Source organism: Manis javanica, chromosome 5 (genome assembly GCF_040802235.1).
Source record: "Manis javanica isolate MJ-LG chromosome 5, MJ_LKY, whole genome shotgun sequence".
NCBI lineage: Eukaryota > Metazoa > Chordata > Mammalia > Pholidota > Manidae > Manis > Manis javanica.
The window spans coordinates 13420995-13441302 of record NC_133160.1 but is presented as its reverse complement, the minus strand read 5'-3'; the positions used below and the strand labels follow the sequence as shown (position 1 = coordinate 13441302).

Below are 20308 nucleotides of genomic sequence, written 5' to 3'. Positions count from 1 at the left end.
GTGTATGAAGAACTAATTGAATTACTTTTGATAGAGATGCATTGATTTGGGTGGTGTAGGGATGGGAGAAGTAAATAAGGGTGGGATTTGGTAAGAATAACTCAGATTCTAACCTCCATGTAACCTTTTTCAGGAAGGAGGAGGTTAACATTACTTAAGCACCAACTGTACATTGGAGAGTTTTCTGCCTTGTCTCATTACAGTCTCATAAAAAGTCTTTGGAATATATGTTGATTCCACCCCCCTTTTATAGAACAAGGGAACCAGGACTCAAAGAGAAGACTTACTTGTACATATAACAAACACATTTATTATGAATGCACACATACCAAGAGAGTTTAGTTCTATTTTTTCCTTACTTAAGTTCAAAATAAATGACCATAGGGCAAAACCAAGTTTGAATACTCTAAGAGTAGATAGAGTCAGTTTATGTCTTCAGAAATCCACGTGGGATTTTTAGCAGAAGATAATTTTTAACATTCTCTGCCAAATAGCTTAAATGTAAGTGGAGACTTCAGGGGAAAAATTGTCTATAGAAGTCAGGAACCTGGAATTCTCCCTAAGACATGGGAAATTCACACTGTGGGGAGCTTCAGGGTGACCCCTTTCCTGGAAGCTGTAATGCTGCAAGGTTTGCATCTGAGTGGTTGAGATCATGAAGGAGTGACTTCTGCACTGTGTTCTATTACTAATACTAACCCTTATCATTTATGAAAATCTCCAATGCACTAGGCAGTATGCGATACACATTACATAAATCATCTTGTGTGATCGTCACAAAACGCTACGGCACATGTTTTATTGTCTTACATATTTCCCAGAGGAGGAAACCAATACCCAGGGAGATAATGAGATAGGCCTAAATTTATTTACACTAAATAATCCCAGACTGGGATTTAATTAAGTCTCCCCGACTCAAGCTTTTGCATCATTCTGCATCATTCTACCACTACCCCCACCAAGGTCTTCATCCATCAGAGAAGCCACTACCCTCCATCACTTTTCATACCCCAGAGAGACCACCGATTCTCCACGAACTCCATGCCTGTTCACCTCTGGGCTTTATTCCCTCTGGAAATGGAGGCTGCTGGTAGAAGAAGGAAGGAACTCGTAATGCGGAGAGGAGGGTTTGGTGTGGCAGAGAGGTCCTAGACATCCCAGGCTTGGGATGGAGATAGAATTGGGTGTACATTAACTTAATTCTGGTCAAATATAGTAACTTTGTGCCATTTCCTACCTCCCTCCTTTGTGATTTTATTGTCATATGTGTTACATTTATGTATGTTATAAACCTGACAATATAGTATTGTAATTATTGCATCATCTTCTCCTGTTTAAAGAAAGTAAGAGCATACACACACACACACACACACACACACACACACACACACACACACATTTTAATATCTACCCACATATTTGTCATTTCTCGTGTTCTTCATTCTTTCTTGCAGCTCCAAATTTACCATCTAAGGATCAGGTCTGGTAGTAGCAACTTCTCTCCATTTTTTTTATATAGGAAAATGTGTAATTTGCCTTTATTTTCTCTAAGTGAAATTTTTATTGAGATATAATAGTAGATTCACATGCACTTGTAATAAATAATACCCTTTACCCCCAAGGTAATTGAAAAACTATAGTACAATATGATAACTGAAACATTGAAGTTGAAAGAATCCACTGATCTCATTCAAATTTCCATTTTGCTTGTACTCTTTTGTATGTGTGTGTGAGCACGTGTACGTCGTTCTATATGATTTCACCACATGGGCAGATGTGTGCATCCACCACTACAGTCAAGATATGGTGCAGTTCTAGTGCTACAAGGGCCCCTAATGCTGCCCTTTTGTCCCGTGCTTCTCTCCTTCCCACTTCTCCTGACCACCGATCCACATTGCCTCTGGCCATCACCAATCTGTGCAGAACTGAGAGCAAAGACTGCTTTCTGGCTGTTTTTGGCTCTTCATGCCACTTAACCAATAGAAAAGGGAGGAGTCATTAACCAGAGGGAGATTGGGTTGCTGCTATACACTGGAGGTAAAGAGATTTGTTTGGGACCTAAGGAACTCACTTAGCATTCTTTTGCCCAATAACTCTGGTCAATGGAAAACTCTGGGAACCCCTTAAAGGAAAGATCACCGAAGATTCAGCCTCCACAGGAATGAAGGCTTGGATCCCCTGGCCAGGTAAAGCATCACACCTAGCTGGAAGAAGGTAAAGGGAACATGGAAAGACTGGTTACCTTGGGAAAGCTACGATCACCAACTTGAGCCTCATTACCAGCTGCAGGGGTGGGTTCTGTAGCAGCTCTGCTTTATGGTATCTGCCTTCCTCCCCTCAATATGAGTCACACTGGTAATGCTACCATTTTAGATTTGGGGTGAGTATGTGACCAAACGGATATCTCCCATGATGGTTTTGTGACCCAGGGAACCCATGCAACCCCTGTGATTGGATTTTAACTTTTCACTGGAACAAAACCCAAGAGTGGATTTTGAGGATGGAGAGGGGTAGATTTGGATTTCTTTCTTTCCCCTTCCAGATCCAATCACCATTCCTCTGTGCCCTGCTCCATGTCTTAGGAGACAAAATGTGTGGGCTGTCTTCTCTCTGTCTTCTGATGGGAAGCAGCCAATGGGACATGGACAAGAGATCAGAAGGAAGGAGAGTAAGGTTGGGGTATCTATTCACCCAATTCTCTACTGTATGTCCGCACAATCTTGGGGACCCCTCAACTTGTGTCCTTTGAGGAGGCCCCTTCCACACAGATCCCTTTTCCAGTAATCAGTGCTTTCCCCCTTGCTCCTTCACATCAAGGAGTGTTTCATTATTCTTTTTAATCCATTCAACACATACTTATTGAGGACCTATTATGTTTCAGGCACAAGGGAGGAAGAGGCACAATCCTTTATCCTTATAGAATCTAATATTTAGAGGGAAGAAAAATATTAAATGAAGTCACAACTAAATATATAGCCACATACTGTGATAAGGGCCATGACAGAGAAGCATAGGATGCCTGATGAAGACTGAGGGAGAAAGGAACCGACATGTGGACTAGCATATGAATGCTTTGGAGCAGGAAGTAGCTCAGCACATTTGAGAAACTACGGTAGGACTAGTAAGGCTGTATCCCAGTGAATGAATGGGATTGGGGGCAACTTGACAAGATTCATCAGTGGATTAGCTGTAGGTAGGGGATTGGGGGAAAAGGGAAGACTCTTTAGACATGAAAAATAAAGTACATTGAAGCTAAGCATCTGTCTGATAAACTTTCAGTTTATCAACAATCTTGAAAGAATACTGAGCAAGGGCTCATTTTGCTACAGTAGGTGTTGAGGAAATCAATAGCAAAAGAGAGGGAAAACTGAACAAAAGGATAAATATAATGACTTATGCATGAGATGCTCTCTATTAGATAATACTTAACAGGAATGGCAAATTAAGAAGGATGAATCTTTAGAGAAAAACTGAACAGCAGAGGGAAGAACGTGCAAAAGTATAACTATGATGAATTAGAAATGATGTGATTTACATTTAATAATATTTATTAGGAATGTGATATTATCAGAAGGTTTTAGACTAGTAGTTCCAAACTTATAATACATTAAAATTATCTTGGGACTTTTATTTCTTTTCTTTTCTTTTTTTTAAGTTTAGACTTTTGGAAGACTTTGAAGTCTCTGAGTTCTTGATGTACTCAATGCCTTATATGAGTCTGACTAAAAAAATAAAAAATCCTTGACCTCCTCAAAGGCAAACAATGTATTTCAAAAGTACTGAAATGGATGCCCATCTTCTCCAGAGTCTACTGAAATTGTATCATGTCTGAGATATCTTAGAATAGCTCAGATAGCAGTACTTAGTGATTTTGCAATGTACATCCCATTGAATAATGGTGGAAATTGCCCTCCAAAGACAAACCACAGGTCTCAGTGACAGCCCTGTGGGCTCAGCTCTCCCTTCCATATAGAATCTGGTATTTCCATGGAGAGTGGCTCACCTGATGAGAGGCAGATGTAGGTCAGGTCTTCCTGGAAGGTGTGTGGTCTACAGTGTGCTTTTCTGGATCTCCTGTTGCTCTGCACAGGTCCACCCTTCTCTCATGCCACCACCACTGGTATCTTTTTTATCTTCATTGAGGGTGGGGAGGATCAGAGCCCAGGAAGTGCCCAGGTGAGTCTGTGGGGGAAGATCCTCTTTTTGTTCTTTCCCAATTGTGCAGGTCTGGTGACTGGGGCCGAGGGAGGAGAATGACTTGCTCATTGTCACATAGAGCGTAAGGGCTGAGGACAACATTAGAGGCCAGTTCCCAAGCTCAAAGCTTTCTCTAGTCTCCATGGAACTAATCTAGCTTTACCCTGTTATTTTGGAGACAATGCTCCCTCTGATTCCTACTCAAGCTGCAGTCCTTTCATAATGTCCAGATTCTTTCAATGAGAATGTATGATAGTAAATGACCTCAGTGTGCCACACTTACAGACATTTATATTCTAAAGGGTACACCTTCCAGGGTAAAACTTAACTCAGAAATACGGGTCCTTTGCATGAGGACAGGCTTCAGGAACCAGTTGTGGGGAAGGACTCCACTGCACCATATCACATAAGGGTGACAACCTCTCTGGCAAGGAAACAAAGTTATCTTATGCTCATTAGAATTGTAGGCTCAGAGTCCCCTCCAGGTGTCGTCCTTACGATATCCGTCAGGGTTTTAGACACAAATGCAACTCTGGTTATATTAAGCCGAAAGGAAATTTATTTTAAAAAATTTGGATAGTTCACAGGATCACTAGCAGGACTGGAAAATAAGGTTAGGAGGATGGGTGGGAACAAGGAAGGCTAGATGCCAGGACAACAGTCAGCCAAACACCGAGCACTAGATGCCCGTCTTGCACCATGGATGCCAACACCATCATCCCCGCCACTGCTGCCCCCCAGAAACGGGATGAGGCTGTCTGTGGTCACAGCTGCCATCAGAAGGAATCCACTGTCCTTGTTTCTCTGTTTACCAGTCCCAGTTCAATCTCTGGGGTGGGAGTGTCTGACTGGCTGAGCCCAAGGCAAGTGCCTATTCCCTAGCTGCAAGAGACGCTGGGAAAGTGAGCGTGCTAACTGCCTACTGTCTCAGCTCCAAGCCCATCCTTCTATACCCTTCTCTGTGATGCTGGGGGTAGGGCTCCGCAAAGTTTTCCCTCGCTTCTTCGGCAATTTGCTTCTAGTTGAATGGGAGAGACTGAGAGGAAATTGACAACTGAAATGAGGGGAGAAGGACATTTTCTTCCTGTTTCTGGCTCATCTCTCCAGCATCTCTTCAGCAACAGAAGATAGTACACCTCCAGTCTCCGGATGCTTTGGGTACTTTTCAAACCAGATCCGTTGCACCCCCTCAGAATTACCAGCACCAGCCAGCTGTGCCTCCCAACCCAGGAGACCAAATGCCACTTGAGTCAGGTTTGCCTGTTCGGAGGCCTGAATACCAGCTGCGGCATGGTTGAGGAAACCATGGGCCAGCCACACAGCCCATGCCTCTCTGTGCATCCGGAACTATGAGCACCAGTTGTGCGTGGGCCCCTACTCCTGGGCCTGGAAACCCCAAATCCTTTATTCTCCAAAATCTAGGAGTGATGGATGCCTCAGCTTCTGCTCCCTTTGGCCATCCATCCTCCCTGTCCTCACGGCGCCAGTTCTCAGTGTTAAATCCTCTCTGTTTGAGATACTGAGAGTGGGGTCACCATCTTGCACTGAACCCTGACTGACAGAATGCAGGGCTGGCCTTTTAGCTTTTATAGGGGGACACTGGTTTTACCAAGACTCCTCTGGTAGGGAATTCTTCAACTGTAGAAATGAGATTAAAATGCTGAATATGTATTTTTTAATGACAAATAGACATTATATCCGCTCTGATTTCCAACTAGGCTGTGGGATCTGGGATAACATCTTGCTATCCTTCCAACCTGGATTTTAACTTTGGTTTTGCAGTTGATTTGCTGAGTGACCTTGGACACATCTATTTCCTACTAGAAGCTTCCATTTGTACATTTATTACTTTTTTTAAAAGGAGGGTTATTGGGGCTGTGGACCTCCCTAGACCTCTCAGGTTGAACATTCCTTGAGTTTTCAAACCATCCACAGCCTCCTCTGGGAATTTCTGGCTCTAGAGGAAGCTTTGAGGAGAGAATAAGGAGGCTGGGGAAGACCAGGGGCCCTGGGTCTGCATGGCGCCATGAATAACGCCTAAAGGTTGCACTGAAAGTGCCCTCTGGGTTCTGATGGCCACTTGTGGCAACTGAAGTAATGAGCCAATGGTGGACAAGAGGTGCAGCACCTTCCACTGAGGTCCTTGTAAGGCAGCAGGTTGTCTGTGCTCAGCCCTGAGGGCTCTGTGTTCATTCCTGAGCACAGCGGGTGAGCAGACACTCAGCTGCCAGGCACACTCTGGCCATTTGCAAGGACTTCTCCCGTCCATCGTGCCCTAGGGCAGAATGATTCTGTGCTAGCCATTCATGTATGTCAAACCCAACTAAGTATTATTATTGCCAATGGGATGCAAAAGGCCAGGTGCTTATCAGATTTGGCAGGGTTCCTGAGCTGCCATAGAGTCTGTAGAAGTACTCTGACATTATCAGCCCATCACCTTCATCTCACAGGATGAGCAACTGAGGTCTTGCGAGGAGCACCCTCCACCCTACCCTGTTCCAACAAGGTCATGCATTCAAACAGGGACAAAGTTGGGGTTCCTATTTGGATCTTTCTTCCCAGATAAGTGCCCTTCCCATAGGATACAAACCAATGCAAGACAAGATGACTTGTAATTTTGTCTGAATCTCACAGACACACAGGTCTGGGCTAGGCTTCCCAGGAGAACAGACTAAACTGCCCCAGAAGCCCGGAGGCAAACACGATGTAACTGTGGGAGACACCACACATGCGGACCACTCGGCTAGGCGTTTGCTCTGCAAAACTGCCATATTAGCAAGGTTTGGGGTGTTCAGCACAACCTGGCCCTAATTCTCCCCCACTTTCAGTGATTCTGACATTTTCTCCCCATCTCCTACCCCAGGAGCAGGCACTGACAGATTTCTTAAGCCATTGTTTTTTCCCCGCTGATGGATTGGCCTTCAATATCATCTAATCCACAGGTTCTGAAACTTTAAAATCACTTCGCAGTACTCATTAAAAATGCAGATTTCTGGGCTCTATACTTGGAGATGGCAATTTCCTATGTCTGGAGAACCCACATTTCAGACGAGCCCCTTCCCACCCCAAGTGGCTCTGATGTAGGTGTTTGCTAACAGTGTTTTTGGGAATAGTCATCACTTTAACTTGTCTTTTCTAAAGAGTGAGAAACTGAGATAAGGAAAGGAAAGGTCTAACTCAACAGGAAGCAGATCCCAGACTCTCCTTAGAGACTCTTGATTGAAGTCATACCAACAATGAACTTGTTCGGAAGAGACGTCAGGGTCCCTGTGCACCTCGGTGACCGAGCCTCCCACTGCGGGGCTCCCTCCTCAAGCCTGGAGCCCTCTCATCCTGTCTGGCCCCTTGGGGACCCCTTTCTTCCTCCCCTCAGATGGCGCCAAGCTCTCCCTCCTTCTTCCCTCCCCTCCTTCCTCCTCCCCTTCCTTCTACTTTTTATCTGTTCCAATAACCTACCTATTTCTGTGAATAAATTTTCCCAACACTTGGCAATTCAAAACCACCATTTAATTTTTCTCGCCATTTTGTGGGTGAGGCCTCTGGGAAGGTATTAGCTTGGTGGTTCCCTCTGGGGGTCTTCATGGGTTACAGTCAGGTGTCACGGTGGGGGTGCCACAGTCCTCTGAAGGCCCTTTTGGGCTGGGAGCTCCGTCATGTGGCTGCAAAGTGACCCTGGCTCCCAGGTAGAGCCTGTCTGGGGCCGTCAGCCAGAGGCCCAACACAGGCCCCTCCAGCATGCTTACCTCAGGGTGGATGGAGTTCTTACATGGCAGCTGCCCTCCGCGCCCCCCAAACAAGCATCCTGAGAGGATCAGGGAGCTGTGCTTTTTCTGGCCTCTGGAAGCCACACAGCACCACTTGGCTTTTCTCTCTCCGTCAAGCAGTCACAGAGTTTGCCCAGATTCAGGAGGAGGGGGCACAGACTCTACCCCTAGATGGGAGGCATGTGGAAGAATTTGGGGACCTTGCTTTTAAACAAATGGTCCAATATCTTTCCCTCCTTTATCCCTCCTGTCTCCTCCCTTCCTCTTTGTGTCCCCAGGTCCCCCATCACGTTCCTCCCCAGGAATCTTCCATTTTGTAGTTTCCGTGCTGTCCTGCAGAACTGTCTCCTTCACAGAAGGCCCAGGAAACGAGCCCCCGAGCCCCCCATGAAGTTGGTGGAGCTCGGGCCTCTCTTGAGCAGGCCCCCTTTAAGCCTCTGGGACCAGCCCAATTAGCCCATTCACACGTCAGATGATTTGTACTCTGTAAGATAGTCTAACCATGATCAGTCAGACCACACCCCCTTTCCAGACCGACTCCCCCGGCACCACCCCTCTCCTGGGTCAGGTGTTGCTGAGATAGCTGCTAGCATTTTGGCCTCCCATTCAAAGGAAGTTGAGTTGGGGTGACATTTCATTTGGAGTTAGTGGGATATATTTAGATTGTTTTCAGTCACTTTGTGTCATAAGTTGCTGCTCTCTGTCCTGGTAGAGGAATGGCTCTGAGTAAATTTCCTGTTACCTCCTGTGCCGGTTCTCTGACATCAGGACATAAGGGCATGGAGCTAGAGATTGTATTGTAATAATATGTACCTAGTGTACCTAGCCCTGGAATGTGGGCAGTGGAGAAAAAACAAGGTTTGAAATGCATGAGGTCAGAAAAAACAGTCTGTGGAAAATTCCTCCAAACATCAGAAACATAAATTTATAAATAGAAAAAAAATCCATTCTTGTGGAAACCTGTATAGAACATTCTTTACAAGCAAGAATATACTCAAGAAATTCAGTATATAAGATTTTAATGCTCCCTGAATTTTTTTCTTTTTTGATGGAACTATTCAAAAAATATATTAAAATTCCTGCATTTCCAGGACACAAACTTGTAGTAGAACTACAAATTTCAAGTATGGCTGTGCAATTATAATCAAAACCAAAATATGTTAATCACTTTTCTTCAGCTCCATTAAATAAAAGACTGACTTATTGTTCCATAGAAATTTCTACAAAATCATTGTCATCAATGTAAAAAATTAATAATCTATGTGGATTTTGTGCAACTAAAAATAAGCAGACAGAAAAATAGACACATTAGGAGAAAGGTAAGGTTGGAAAGAAAGAAGAGAACTGACTGGAATACTCCTGACCTCCAAACTCCCCCTGGAAAATGGAAGACCCTGGAATTGAGCGTCCCCTTCTGCTAGGGGACTAGAAGCTCCAGACAAGCTTCAGCCCCTCTCCCTGGCTGACCCAGAGCCAAAGAGCTTTGGTGAGCTGAGGACAAGGAGCTGCCTCTCAAGAGCCCCTTCCTCTGGGTCCATGCCAGCCTGTCCCGCTGATGGCCTCGGGGACACGGTGTTCCCCAGTAGAGGCAGTGTGGCTGGCTGGTCTCCAGTGATGTGTGCCTCCTGGAGTGCTGGGCTAAGCCAGGGCAGCCAAAGTGCAGACGCAGGAGCTGCTGAGCAGCAGTTCCCAGCTTTGGTGCCACCTGCCAGGCAGTCCTTCCTAAAATGGGGCTCTCGGAACTTCTGCCAATTCTGGTACCATTCCTCCTCCTGGGGGGTGTCCAGGAACCTGGGCTGGGGTTTTTGTTAGTTCTTTAAAATTTGCTGTTGGCAGCTATTTCCCTTCTCGTTGAAATAAGATTCACTTTTAATTTAATTTGTATTCATTTTTTAAGAAATCCCCAACTTTAAAGCTGCAGACCATATAAAACCTGGGTCGGCTCCAGTTCCATTTTTAAGCATTGTATGACAATTTTACTGGAGTGGCAGTGTCACAAGAGTTCTCAATGCAGATTTTCATACTCTCTTCTCCCTCTATTGGTGTCACTGGAAGACCCAATGACTTCTTGTTCTCTGAAAACTGCAGAGGGACCAGATGTGAATTATTAGCCTCAGAGACATCAGACCTCACAGAACATTTTATTAGGGAAAACTGAAAGCTACTGAAAGATAAAAGGGGGACCTGAAAGATGAAGAGATAGGGTCACACACTGAGAAGGGGGGCAAAGGGCAAAGGGCATTGTGCTTGAAGAGAAGGTGAGCTGCAATAAGCACCTTCTAGGGTCTGGTTTTTGGAACAGTCCAGGTCTTGGCAGCTGAGATTCAGCCAGTGGAAGCCAGTACACAGCGTAGGTCAGCCCCGTGTGGAGCAGGGCCTGGGGGGTTAGCCAAGTCCCAGAGGTTGTTCCACCAACCCTCATCCTACCCAGGAAGATGGCGACTCTGTGAGATGAGAGAGAAAAGGGTGGGATGCATGGGATGCCCGGCTCACCTTAGGAACCACGTCTTGCAGTTCATGCTAAAAAGAAGCTAGAATTGTTTTACAACTTTTTACAAGAAGAGAAAATAGAAGTGGAGTGACTTTGGGGCTCACTGAGTGACATGTATTCTGGTTTTTCCAGTACAGTCCCAGCGTATGTCTGTTGTCTCAGTTAATAATTAATGACATCTCCTTTTGCTCCTAAAAGTGTCTTAGTTTGGTCAATAAAGCAGGTGGTTGTCCTGGCTAGAGCAGCCTTGAACAGAAAAAAACGCATAGGTGGCAAGATGTGGTGGGAAGTGACAGCCTCAACCAGCCCAGGTTCCTGGACACCCCCAGGAGGAGGAATGGTACCAGGATTGGCAGAAGTTCCGAGAGCCCCATTTTAGGAAGGACTGGCCTGGCAGGTGGCACCAACGCTGGGCACTGCTGCTCAGCAGCTCCTGCTTCCGCACCTTGGCTGCCCTGGCTTAGCCCAGCACTCCAGGAGGCACACATCACTGGAGACCAGCCAGCCACACTGCCTCTACTGGGGAACACCGTGTCCCCGAGGCCATCAGCGGGACAGGCTGGCATGGACCCAGAGGAAGGGGCTCTTGAGAGGCAGCTCCTTATCCTCAGCTCGCCAAAGCTCTTTGGCTCTGGGTCAGCCAGGGAGAGGGGCTGAAGCTTGTCTGGAGCTTCTAGTCCCCTAGCAGAAGGGGACGCTCAATTCCAGGGTCTTCCATTTTCCAGGGGGAGTTTGGAGGTCAGGAGTATTCCAGTCAGTTCTCTTCTTTCTTTCCAACCTTACCTTTCTCCTAATGTGTCTATTTTTCTGTCTGCTTTTTTTTCCTATACTGTTTATTTTTCTTCTCTCGGTGCCTCTTTCTTTTACTCCATTCCTGGTTTTGCTCTTTTTCTGGGAGTCTCACTCTGCCTGGGTCTCTTCCTCCCCATCCTTCATTGCCCTCTGCCCTTCTCCTCTTCCTTCTCATTGGACCACCCCTTTTCTTTAACCATTACCCCCAAGTACAGGTATTGCCATGAGTAGCGGGTTGATTCCAGGCTGAACCAAATCTTCAGAGAGTGTCTGTCAAGATCATGGTGCTTTGAAAGCAGATGAGAATGCCAGAGCTAATTGAGAGCCTCTACCTTCAGTGCAGTTTGCAATAGCTGATACAGGAGGGAAATAATAAAGGTCAGTTTGACCTTAGAACCAGCTGCAGCAGTGGTGCCTGGAGACTTCCATTGTGCTTTCCAACGTAAGGCTCCCAGCATCGGTAAGACACGCGCTTGGCTCACCTCTGATCACACCTGCAGCTGCAGGAGCCACTTCAGGTGCACAGTTTTTTCCTAATCCATTTTTTAAATTAAGGAGGAATTCACATCAATAAAATGCACTGCTTTTTAGTGAACAGTTCAGTGACATCTTAGCACCTTCACAGTGTTGTGTAATCACCACCTTCACTAGTTCTAAAATATTTTCATTCCCCCAAAAGCGACCCCCATACCCATCAGCAGTAACTCTCTTCCCCGCCCACAGCCTGCCCCAGCTCCTGGCAACCACTAATCTATGTTCTATCTCTGTGCATTTACCTGTTCTGGATATTTCGTACAATGGAATCATACAGCATATGACGTTTTGTGTCTGGCTTCTTTTGCTTAGCATAGTGGTTTTGCAGTTCTTTCGCAGTGTTACATAGATTCGTGTTTCACTCCTTTTTATGGCTGGATAATATCCAGCAAACACTGATCACTTCCCATTTCCGGCATCAGATTCGGCTTTTCTGCCGGGGGGTTTCTCTGGCTCCCCAGGAGCTTGCTCAGCTTGCACACTGAACAGTCTGGAAGAGCGAGCGATTTAATACCCCCAGGCATCCAGTAGAGGATGGGGATCAGTGGGTACACACCTCAGCCTTCCCATCACTGGAGACAGAGGAAGGAAATTCGGAGGCATGTTTCACATGGTTCCTTAAAGGGTCCCCATGGGATTAAGCTGCAATTTTCCACAGTGGGAACAGCTCATAATCAACTCCTCTCTTCCCCGCACCACTGCCCCACTCCCCACCTGCGCGTCTCGAGAGATCTCCCCGATAAGCTCCTCACCCATGCACTTGTCCCAGGATGTGTTTCTGGGGTATCCAGAGGCCCTTGTCTTAAAACTTGTCTTACAAGTTTTTTAAGAAACAGAGGAAGGTAAGAATGACCCTGGAGTTCTCAATTCTCAAGGCTCTGGTTGTCTCAACTCCCTTTAACTGTGTCACCACAAACCCAAGCGACTCTTAACTTTCCTCAAAGTGTAATGCGCCAGCAGATGTGACTTATTCAGCCTCAGGCACAGGACTAAACAGAGGACTTTATTGGGAAAAATTGGGAACAGGTAAAAACAGGGCTCAAGAAGTTGGGCATAAAGGAAGGAAGCATAGAGATGGGATCAAACAGAGGGTATTATGTCTGAAAAGAGGAAGGGGGAGGCAGATCCCAGGGTTTGGTTTTGGGAAGAGCTAAGGCCATTGAACGCAGGAGCAGAACAGTGGAAGCCAGCCTAGGGTGTTGGTCAGGCACACAGATGACAGAGCCGGGGATGGGGAGCCAAATTCTGGCAGCTGTCCCGACGTGTGTCCCGATGTGTCCTTATGCATTCCCGATTAGGCACCTGTTGAGAGCATAGGAAAGGAGCGGCTGAGCATCTTGGGCTCAGCTTACCTTTGAGACCAATGTTGAAGTTATCTGTACATCTTGCCACAGGAGATTAACAGGAAGTGGGTTTACTTTGGAGAGCTACAAATCTCCTTAAAGGAAAAAGGGGATGTGGATGGGGTGGACTACTGGCAAGGGCTGTGATGAGGAAGTGAATGGCCTGGGAGGGCTGGCTGGTCAACAGGTCCGGAGCTGGGCTGGGTGTCTTGTGAATGGTCTCAGGTAGGTCTCTGAGATGTCACCATGTCTGCATCCTCATCATCCCCCATGCCTGCCAGCTTTGATTCACATCCCTTCTGAACCTCAGTTCCCAGACAGCCACTGTCCAACCTTCTGCAAAGTGCATTCTTACCTCCTGGTCGGAGATGGTTCGGCCACACCTGGTTTGCCAAAGATGTAGTCACTCCAGAACAGACCAGCCAACACCTAGACCTCCCAGCATGGCCCTGGCAACTCACGTTTTTGGGGGCACATGTTCTGGCACATGACTTTGGATTGGAAGTTGTTATTGTTTCCTTGGCAGCCGCCATAGATGAAGCTGGAGCAGGTATCATTTTTCTTATCATACCACCAACGAAGTAAAAAGGCCATGCAGGGGCCAGGTTCTTTTGGCATACTGCATATGTCTGTGAGGAGAACCCAGAGCAGAGAAGTAAGGATGCCTACCCTGAAAAAAACAGCCATTATTATGCCCCCTGGCAACTATCATAGATAAAATTGAGCAGCTCCCCGCACCTTCTCACACCTTGGGAGCCCAGCTCCACTGATGCACTGTGCACATTTTCAAGGAGATCCCACAGGGAGCTGTTGGGGTGTCAGCATCCCCAGAGAACATAGGTCTCCCCCTTCCCTTCTGGGCACTGTCCTCCTTGCGTCCTCTGAGCGCAAAGAGACTCTGGTTTCACGGCTCTGCTCTTAATTCAGGGTGGACACATTGACCTCCCACATTACCTGTCTTGTCCTTGACTTCCTCTTTTCTAAAATGGGAATGCAAAATTCCACTGCACTTGTCGCAGAGGGTACCTTGAGTTGCAGGTGAGACCACCCCACAACCCTCTAAGGTGTGAGGTCTTCTATTGTATCTGAATGTGCAGCTTTTAGCATAGAGCCTGGAAGAGAGTAGCTGCTCAATAAATATGTCCTGAATGGATACAAGATATGGAAGTGCTTTGAAAATTACAAGTTATAAACCCCTGATCATGCCCTCCAATTGATGCCAAGAAAAGAGAACAAGGGATCACAAGTAAAGGGCAAGTCCAGGCAGGTAGGGCATGGGGTAGTTTTTCAGATGGGCAAGCACCTTTTCTTCCTCAGTTGGCTTCAGTCCCGTTATGGGTTGAATTGCGTCTCCCCACCCCTAGTTCATATGTTGAAGTCCTAACCCTTGGGACACCAAAGATGGGCAGCAAGGACAAGAAGTTAGGGAGAGGCCTGGAGCGCAGTTCTCCACAACCCGAAAACACCCAAGCCTGCCAACACTCAGCCTTGGACTTCTAGCCTGCAGAGCTGTGAGACAGTACATTTCTGTTTAAGCCACCCAGTTTGTAGAACTTTGTTGCAGCAGCGCTAGCAAGTGAATACAGGTCTGAATTAAACTGTGAGTTCCACGAGGGCATAGCCCCACAGCCAAATGGTTAAATCCATTGATTTTCACCACCGCAGAGCTCACCTCTCTGCCTCTGTCTTCAACTTGAGCTACAGTGTCTCATAACTGGGCTGTTGAGATAGCCTTAAACTGACCTTCCTGCCTCTCCGGTCAATCCTTCACGCTCCCACCGGAGAGCAGGACCTGCTGGGTCCGAACAAGCTAATCCAACGTCCCACAGCTAAGACCTTGACTTGATGGCAGTCTTCCCATGCCCACCAGGCGCACCACGATCTGGCCCCTGCAGTGGTGCTGGCTGCCTCCACTGTCACAGCACCCTTTTGAGTTAATGGTCCTGCAATATTCAAGCCTCCAGGCTCCCCCCCACCTCCACATCTTTCACTCCATAGTTCTTGCTCATTCGCAACACTCCTCTTCTCCCTTCAAACCTTTTCTCAGGCATCAACTCTTCTGTGGCATTTACATCTTCAGTCTCATCCAGCCAATGATGAGTTTTTAGTGAGCAGAGATGGTGCCTGATTTTATTCCCAGCAGGCGATCGGCTACAGTACAGGATTTTGCAGACCGTAGAGGGTAAAGCAAAATGCACCCGGACCTGAACCGAATATCTCATTCACTCAGTGAAGATGGGAAAAAATGACAAACATGTGCATGAGACTCAGAAGCAGAGCAGGAAAACACAGCCTGGATTCAGGCTCCTGTTGGGTGTGGGATGCAAAGCAGAGCCAGAGACACCAGTTTTCACCTGTCTGTTTATCTTAGGCAACTTCCCCTCACTGTGCTTCTCAATGTCCTCAGATAATAAAGGGAATTATTAAATGTTAGTGTTCAAGGTTATTTGGAGGACCAAAAAAATTGGTGCACGTGAAGCCTTTAGAACCATGCCTGGCACATAACAGCCACGTGATACAGATGAGCTTAAATTAGTTGTCATTCTTGACAGGGAGCTCCTAAATAGCAGAAGCCTGCCTTTTTTTCCCTCTTAAATCACCTAGCATACAGTAGCAGCAAGAGAAAAAGCCTCTGTCCTGAGGTGGTCAAAGGAGGTTTCCTGGTGCTAAGTTGGATTTGTATAGGCAGGGGGACAAGTCATTCTGGGGCAAAAAGCTAGGAAACATAATCAGTTTTCTCCAGGAGCAATAATGTTGATCAGTGGTGTACCAACAGTGGCTACCAGAAGACTCAGAAAATCATAAGAAAAAATTTAAAAAAAAGAAAGAATCAGGGACACGGGGAAGGCAGTATAGCACAGAGACAACAAGTAGTGACTCTATAACATCTTACTATGCTGGTGGACAGTGACTGTAATGGGGTATGTGGTGGGGACTTGATAATGGGGGGAATCTAGTAACCACAGTGTTGCTCGTGTGGTTGTATATCAATGATACCTTAATTTAAAAAAGACAGAAAATGATGAGTGAAAAGCAGCCAAGAGACTATCTGGTTTAGTCCCACTCCTACACCCATCTTTTGTTTGGGGAAACTGAGGCCTGACAGGATGAAGATATTACTAATGTCACACATCATATCAGGGCCGGTGATGAATCTGAACCCCAGGTCTTCCAAGTCTAACAGACGTGCTCAGACCAACCCTCAGCGAACCAGGGACAATGCCAGCCTGGGTGGGCAGAAGGGGAGGTCCTGGGCAGAGGGCTCTGTCATTCTGAGGGTCTGAAGGTTACCTTTTTGGAGGTCTAAGCACTTTCTTCCACAGCTGAAGACACAGCACTTCTTGTTGCCCGGGCACTGTCTGTCCTTCGTACATTCATCCCTTTCTCGGAATTCACATTTCTCGTGGATTCTGGGGCATCTCCCTAGGGAAGGGGCAGTCCTACAGCTGTGAGTCTTGGAGCGCACGGTGCTGGGAAGTCAGGAAGTTTACTTTCCCCTGCTTATGCCCAGGACCTCTTTCCATAGGGCTGCCAGTGCTGCCTACTGACCCTCCCTCCTGACCACCCCTCACTCTCCACCTTCTCACCCTGCCCCTACCTCCATCCCCTGGCCACATCCCCTCTAAGGCAGGATTTCTTAACCTTGGCGCTGATGACACTTAAGCCAGATAATTATTTGAAGGAGGCAGGAGGTGGTTCAGAGTGTTTAACAGCATTTCTGCTAAATGCTGTTACTACCCAGTAGATGCCAGTTGCGCTCCCAGTTGTAACAACCAAAACTCTCTCCTGACATTGCAAATGTGCCCTGGAAAGCCAAACCACCCCTTCAAAATTGGAAACCACCAGTCTAAGCTCATCTGGTCCTTCAGGCCCCGTGGAGGAGTCCGTGTTTGGAAGTTCCTCTGGGGGGCGCTATTGTGCAGTGATGGATTATCTTTCACCCTGGCATCAGTTACGTTTTTAAACCCTAATTTTTGGTTGGCCACTTACTCTCTCTGAATTTTCGTTTCTTCGTTTGTAAAATTGTTTTAGCCTTACAGAGTTGTGAGGAAGGAATGAGACAAAGAGAGTAGTAGAGCTGCAATCATAGGAATTGATGCACCGTAACATTAACTAACATTTGTTCAGTGTTTACCATGAGCGGAGCGCTCTTCTAAGCATTTTAAATGTTGCCTCGTTTAATCCCAACAAGAGCTGTGTGAGGTGTGTTCATCAATATCTCCATTTTGCAGGCGAGAAAACTGAGGCACGTGGACTCTAAGTAACCTGCCCCGGGTTACCTGGCTACTGAATGGCACAACCAGAATAGGATCCACCACATCTGACTCCAGATCCCTCTCCTTAAATCCCTACTTTCTGAATGTTCAGAAAATGGCAGCCATCATTATAACCATATGACCATGGAGCATTCCTAGCTGGATATTGTCCTTTATCCAAAAATCAAGGAACCCTGGGGGATGCAAGGATACTTTGTAAGACTACTTTTGGAAGAATCAGGAGTTGGTAGGGATCATTTCCTGAGAAAGGGGCTATTTTTGTTGTGGGGTGTGGGCAGCTCCGTTTGGGCCTCTCAGATCATTACAGCCCCTCCCACACACGGAAGATCCTGTGACTGACTCACGCCAATCTCCGAGTGGAACCTCCACTTCAAAAGGGATGAAGGCAGGGGCTGCCTCCGAACTGGATTCTGACATCCGCGGAAGAGATCCTCCGCAGTGAGGGAAACAGGAAGCAGCAGTCTAAGTATCTCCCTCCTCTCCCAGCCCAGGAGCAGGGCTCAGATGGTGGAAAGCAACTCAGATTTGAGGATTGATCCCTATTCTTCCTCCCCACAATCCTCCCTCTCTCCAGGCAAAAGCTGAGGCCCCAGTACTCACTGGGAAAGAGCCCGTCAGTCCGACCAGGGCCCTGGACATTCACTAGAAGGATGGATAGCACCAGGACGCCCAGAAGTCCAGAAGGCTCCATTCTGAAGAAGCGCTGGCCTGTCCAGTGGTTCTAGAACACGAAAATGTCTAACTGCCTTTGTGCAGCCTATTCCTTCAGCAGTCAGTATCTTGGATATGAGAGCTGGAGTCAGGCCAGCCACCCCCTTTCCTGCTGGGAACACCAAGTTCCTGAGACCATCCATGTGACTAGCTGGCATCTACAGCCCATGTCCTGGGGGACGGGTCTCTTATTGGATGGCTCCCAATCCTTAGGCCCCTGGGCTGGGCCGGGCCCTCTGGTCAACCAGGGGTCCGGGCACCACTTGTCTCACTTCCCAGGCTACCCTCGGAGTGCATGCCACCATCAGGGGTCTTCTTCCCGATAACTTTGAGAGCTGAGGAATGTACTCATTCTCCATTCGTCCTCCATTTTATCTGCATACTAATTGGCCACCCCTTTTGTCTCTATTGATCTCTTGGCATCTCTTTGTTTGTGCCTCTCTGGGTCTGTGTGTGACTTTTTTTTCTGTGGGTCTCCCCGGGTCTCTGTGTCTCCTCCGTCGCCCACCCTTTCTTGGCATCCCAGTCCCTTTTCTCTGCTGGCACTCATACGCTGACTAAGGCCAAAAAGTAAATATGTTGCCACATGGGGTATGAGGGAGGAAGCAGCCTGATAGGGTTTTCAGCTGACGTGTGTCAAGGTTATGTTGCCCAGAGCAGGAGAGACTGTCAGAGCTCATAGGGAGTTTCTACCTTCTGGTGCAAACTCTGTTTTGTCTGAGGAGCAACTGTGGGATGAAGACACCTGCCTGAGAGACTGCAACTCCGTACCAGTCAGGAACGCATCCCAGTTGCTGGATTTTAACTGAAAAGAGAAGGCTGGAGACCTTAGCAGCTTTCCTACAGCCACGGGATCTGCAACAGCAGCTGGTCAATCAGTCCTGGTGGAGGGAGAGAGGCTGCAAAGAGTCAGTGTCATCCGTAGGGTCCCCATTTCCTTCCCTTAACAAGATGTTGCACTTTTGAGCCAAGCTTTGTCCTCCAATTGTCCTACATAACAGAGGCCAGACAAAGCCATCCTTATCATCAGGAAGTGACCATAAGGTCACAATATTGAGGGTCACAGACAGAGCCCCCCGGGAATCTGCTCTGTGGGTCTCAGCCATCAATAGTGATGTTCTCAACTAGGAATGCCTGACATTCACTCAGGGTCACACTTACTCATAGCGAGCCCCACAAACCTTCCCCATCACCACAGGGGGACATGTTATGGCTGGACCAGCCCTTGTGGTTCTTACTATGATTGTTAAGACTCACCTCTGCAACACCATGAGGGAACTTTGAAGAACAAGATTTATTACTCCCAAGTAATACAAGCAGCCCAGAGGGCCACCCAGCAAGGTCGTGAGCAGAGAGAGAGGGAGAAAGTGCAGACCTAGGCTCAGCCTTGATTAGGGTCCAAGGGTTTCGTGGGTTTGCCATTTATTGGTGAATTGAAAGCATAGAGGTGGGAATTAGGGCATGAGAAGACAGAAGCAGGGCACCCAGGCAGTGGGTCACCTAGGTTACTCTGGGCTTTTTGAGAGGGGAACTTCATGGGCCAGAGCAGCTGGTTCTTTATCAGTTGTTTTGCTAGAAGCTGGGCCATACCTCTGGCAATATGTTTACTCAAGTGAATGTCTTTTAAATGGATGCCTCAACAGTCAAAAGCTTAATGTCAGGAACTTACTCTCTGGAACTCCATCCCACCTACTTCACAGTCTCATTAGATCCCACAAGAGAGACTGGGGGACTGAATTTCTAATGAACAGGAAGGTGTCTTAAGCAGCATGGTCCCTTTTATTCTATTACCTGCATTCTTCCCAACTCAGCACAGATGAGAGTGAAAATCTGGAATCCTCAGGTGGAAGGACTCTGAGGGCACCCCCAGTCCCACGTCCTCATCTTACTGACAGGGATCATAGGCCCGGATGCTGACTCAACATCGCCCAGAAAGTGAGTGTCAGAGATAAAGTTAAGAGGGAACTGAGTGTCTAAGATCTAGCCAGAGGTCACTAGGGTATCTTCTGATGTTGGTATGGATGTAATAGTTAAGTCTCAAGGGGCTGAAGGGGATGTTTTTGGTGGGGTAGACTCCGTAAATGTCCAGACGGCCCCCAAATAAGGAAGAAGTCTTCTCTAAATTTTCTTGAAAGTAAATGAAAATACGGAATTTTGGGTTGTTCAATCCCATTCTGCCTCACTTTCCAAGCTGGTGAG

The 20308-nt window shown here is 47.1% G+C and overlaps 2 protein-coding genes across 3 annotated transcripts in view; one reads left to right on the top strand and one right to left on the bottom strand.

Moving 5' to 3' along the window:
* Positions 1-20308, top strand: part of LOC118970340 (WAP four-disulfide core domain protein 10A-like) — an 80906-nt gene that overhangs the window by 12668 nt on the left and 47930 nt on the right. The gene's annotated exons all lie outside the window — the stretch shown is intronic.
* On the bottom strand, positions 10144-18877 carry EPPIN (epididymal peptidase inhibitor). 2 transcript variants are annotated; one of them, XM_073236538.1, is made up of 3 exons: positions 17999-18877; positions 16413-16544; positions 10144-10405 (listed from the first exon to the last, which is right to left on the bottom strand). In XM_073236538.1, exons 1-3 carry the CDS (start codon positions 18087-18089, stop codon positions 10380-10382), a joined length of 249 nt encoding a protein of 82 aa, XP_073092639.1. In that variant the 5' UTR covers positions 18090-18877; the 3' UTR covers positions 10144-10379. The 2 variants fall into 2 exon arrangements, with proteins under 2 accessions (XP_073092639.1, XP_017520198.3); XM_017664709.3 differs by lacking the exon at positions 10144-10405 and adding an exon at positions 13452-13750 and having other exon boundaries at positions 17999-18870.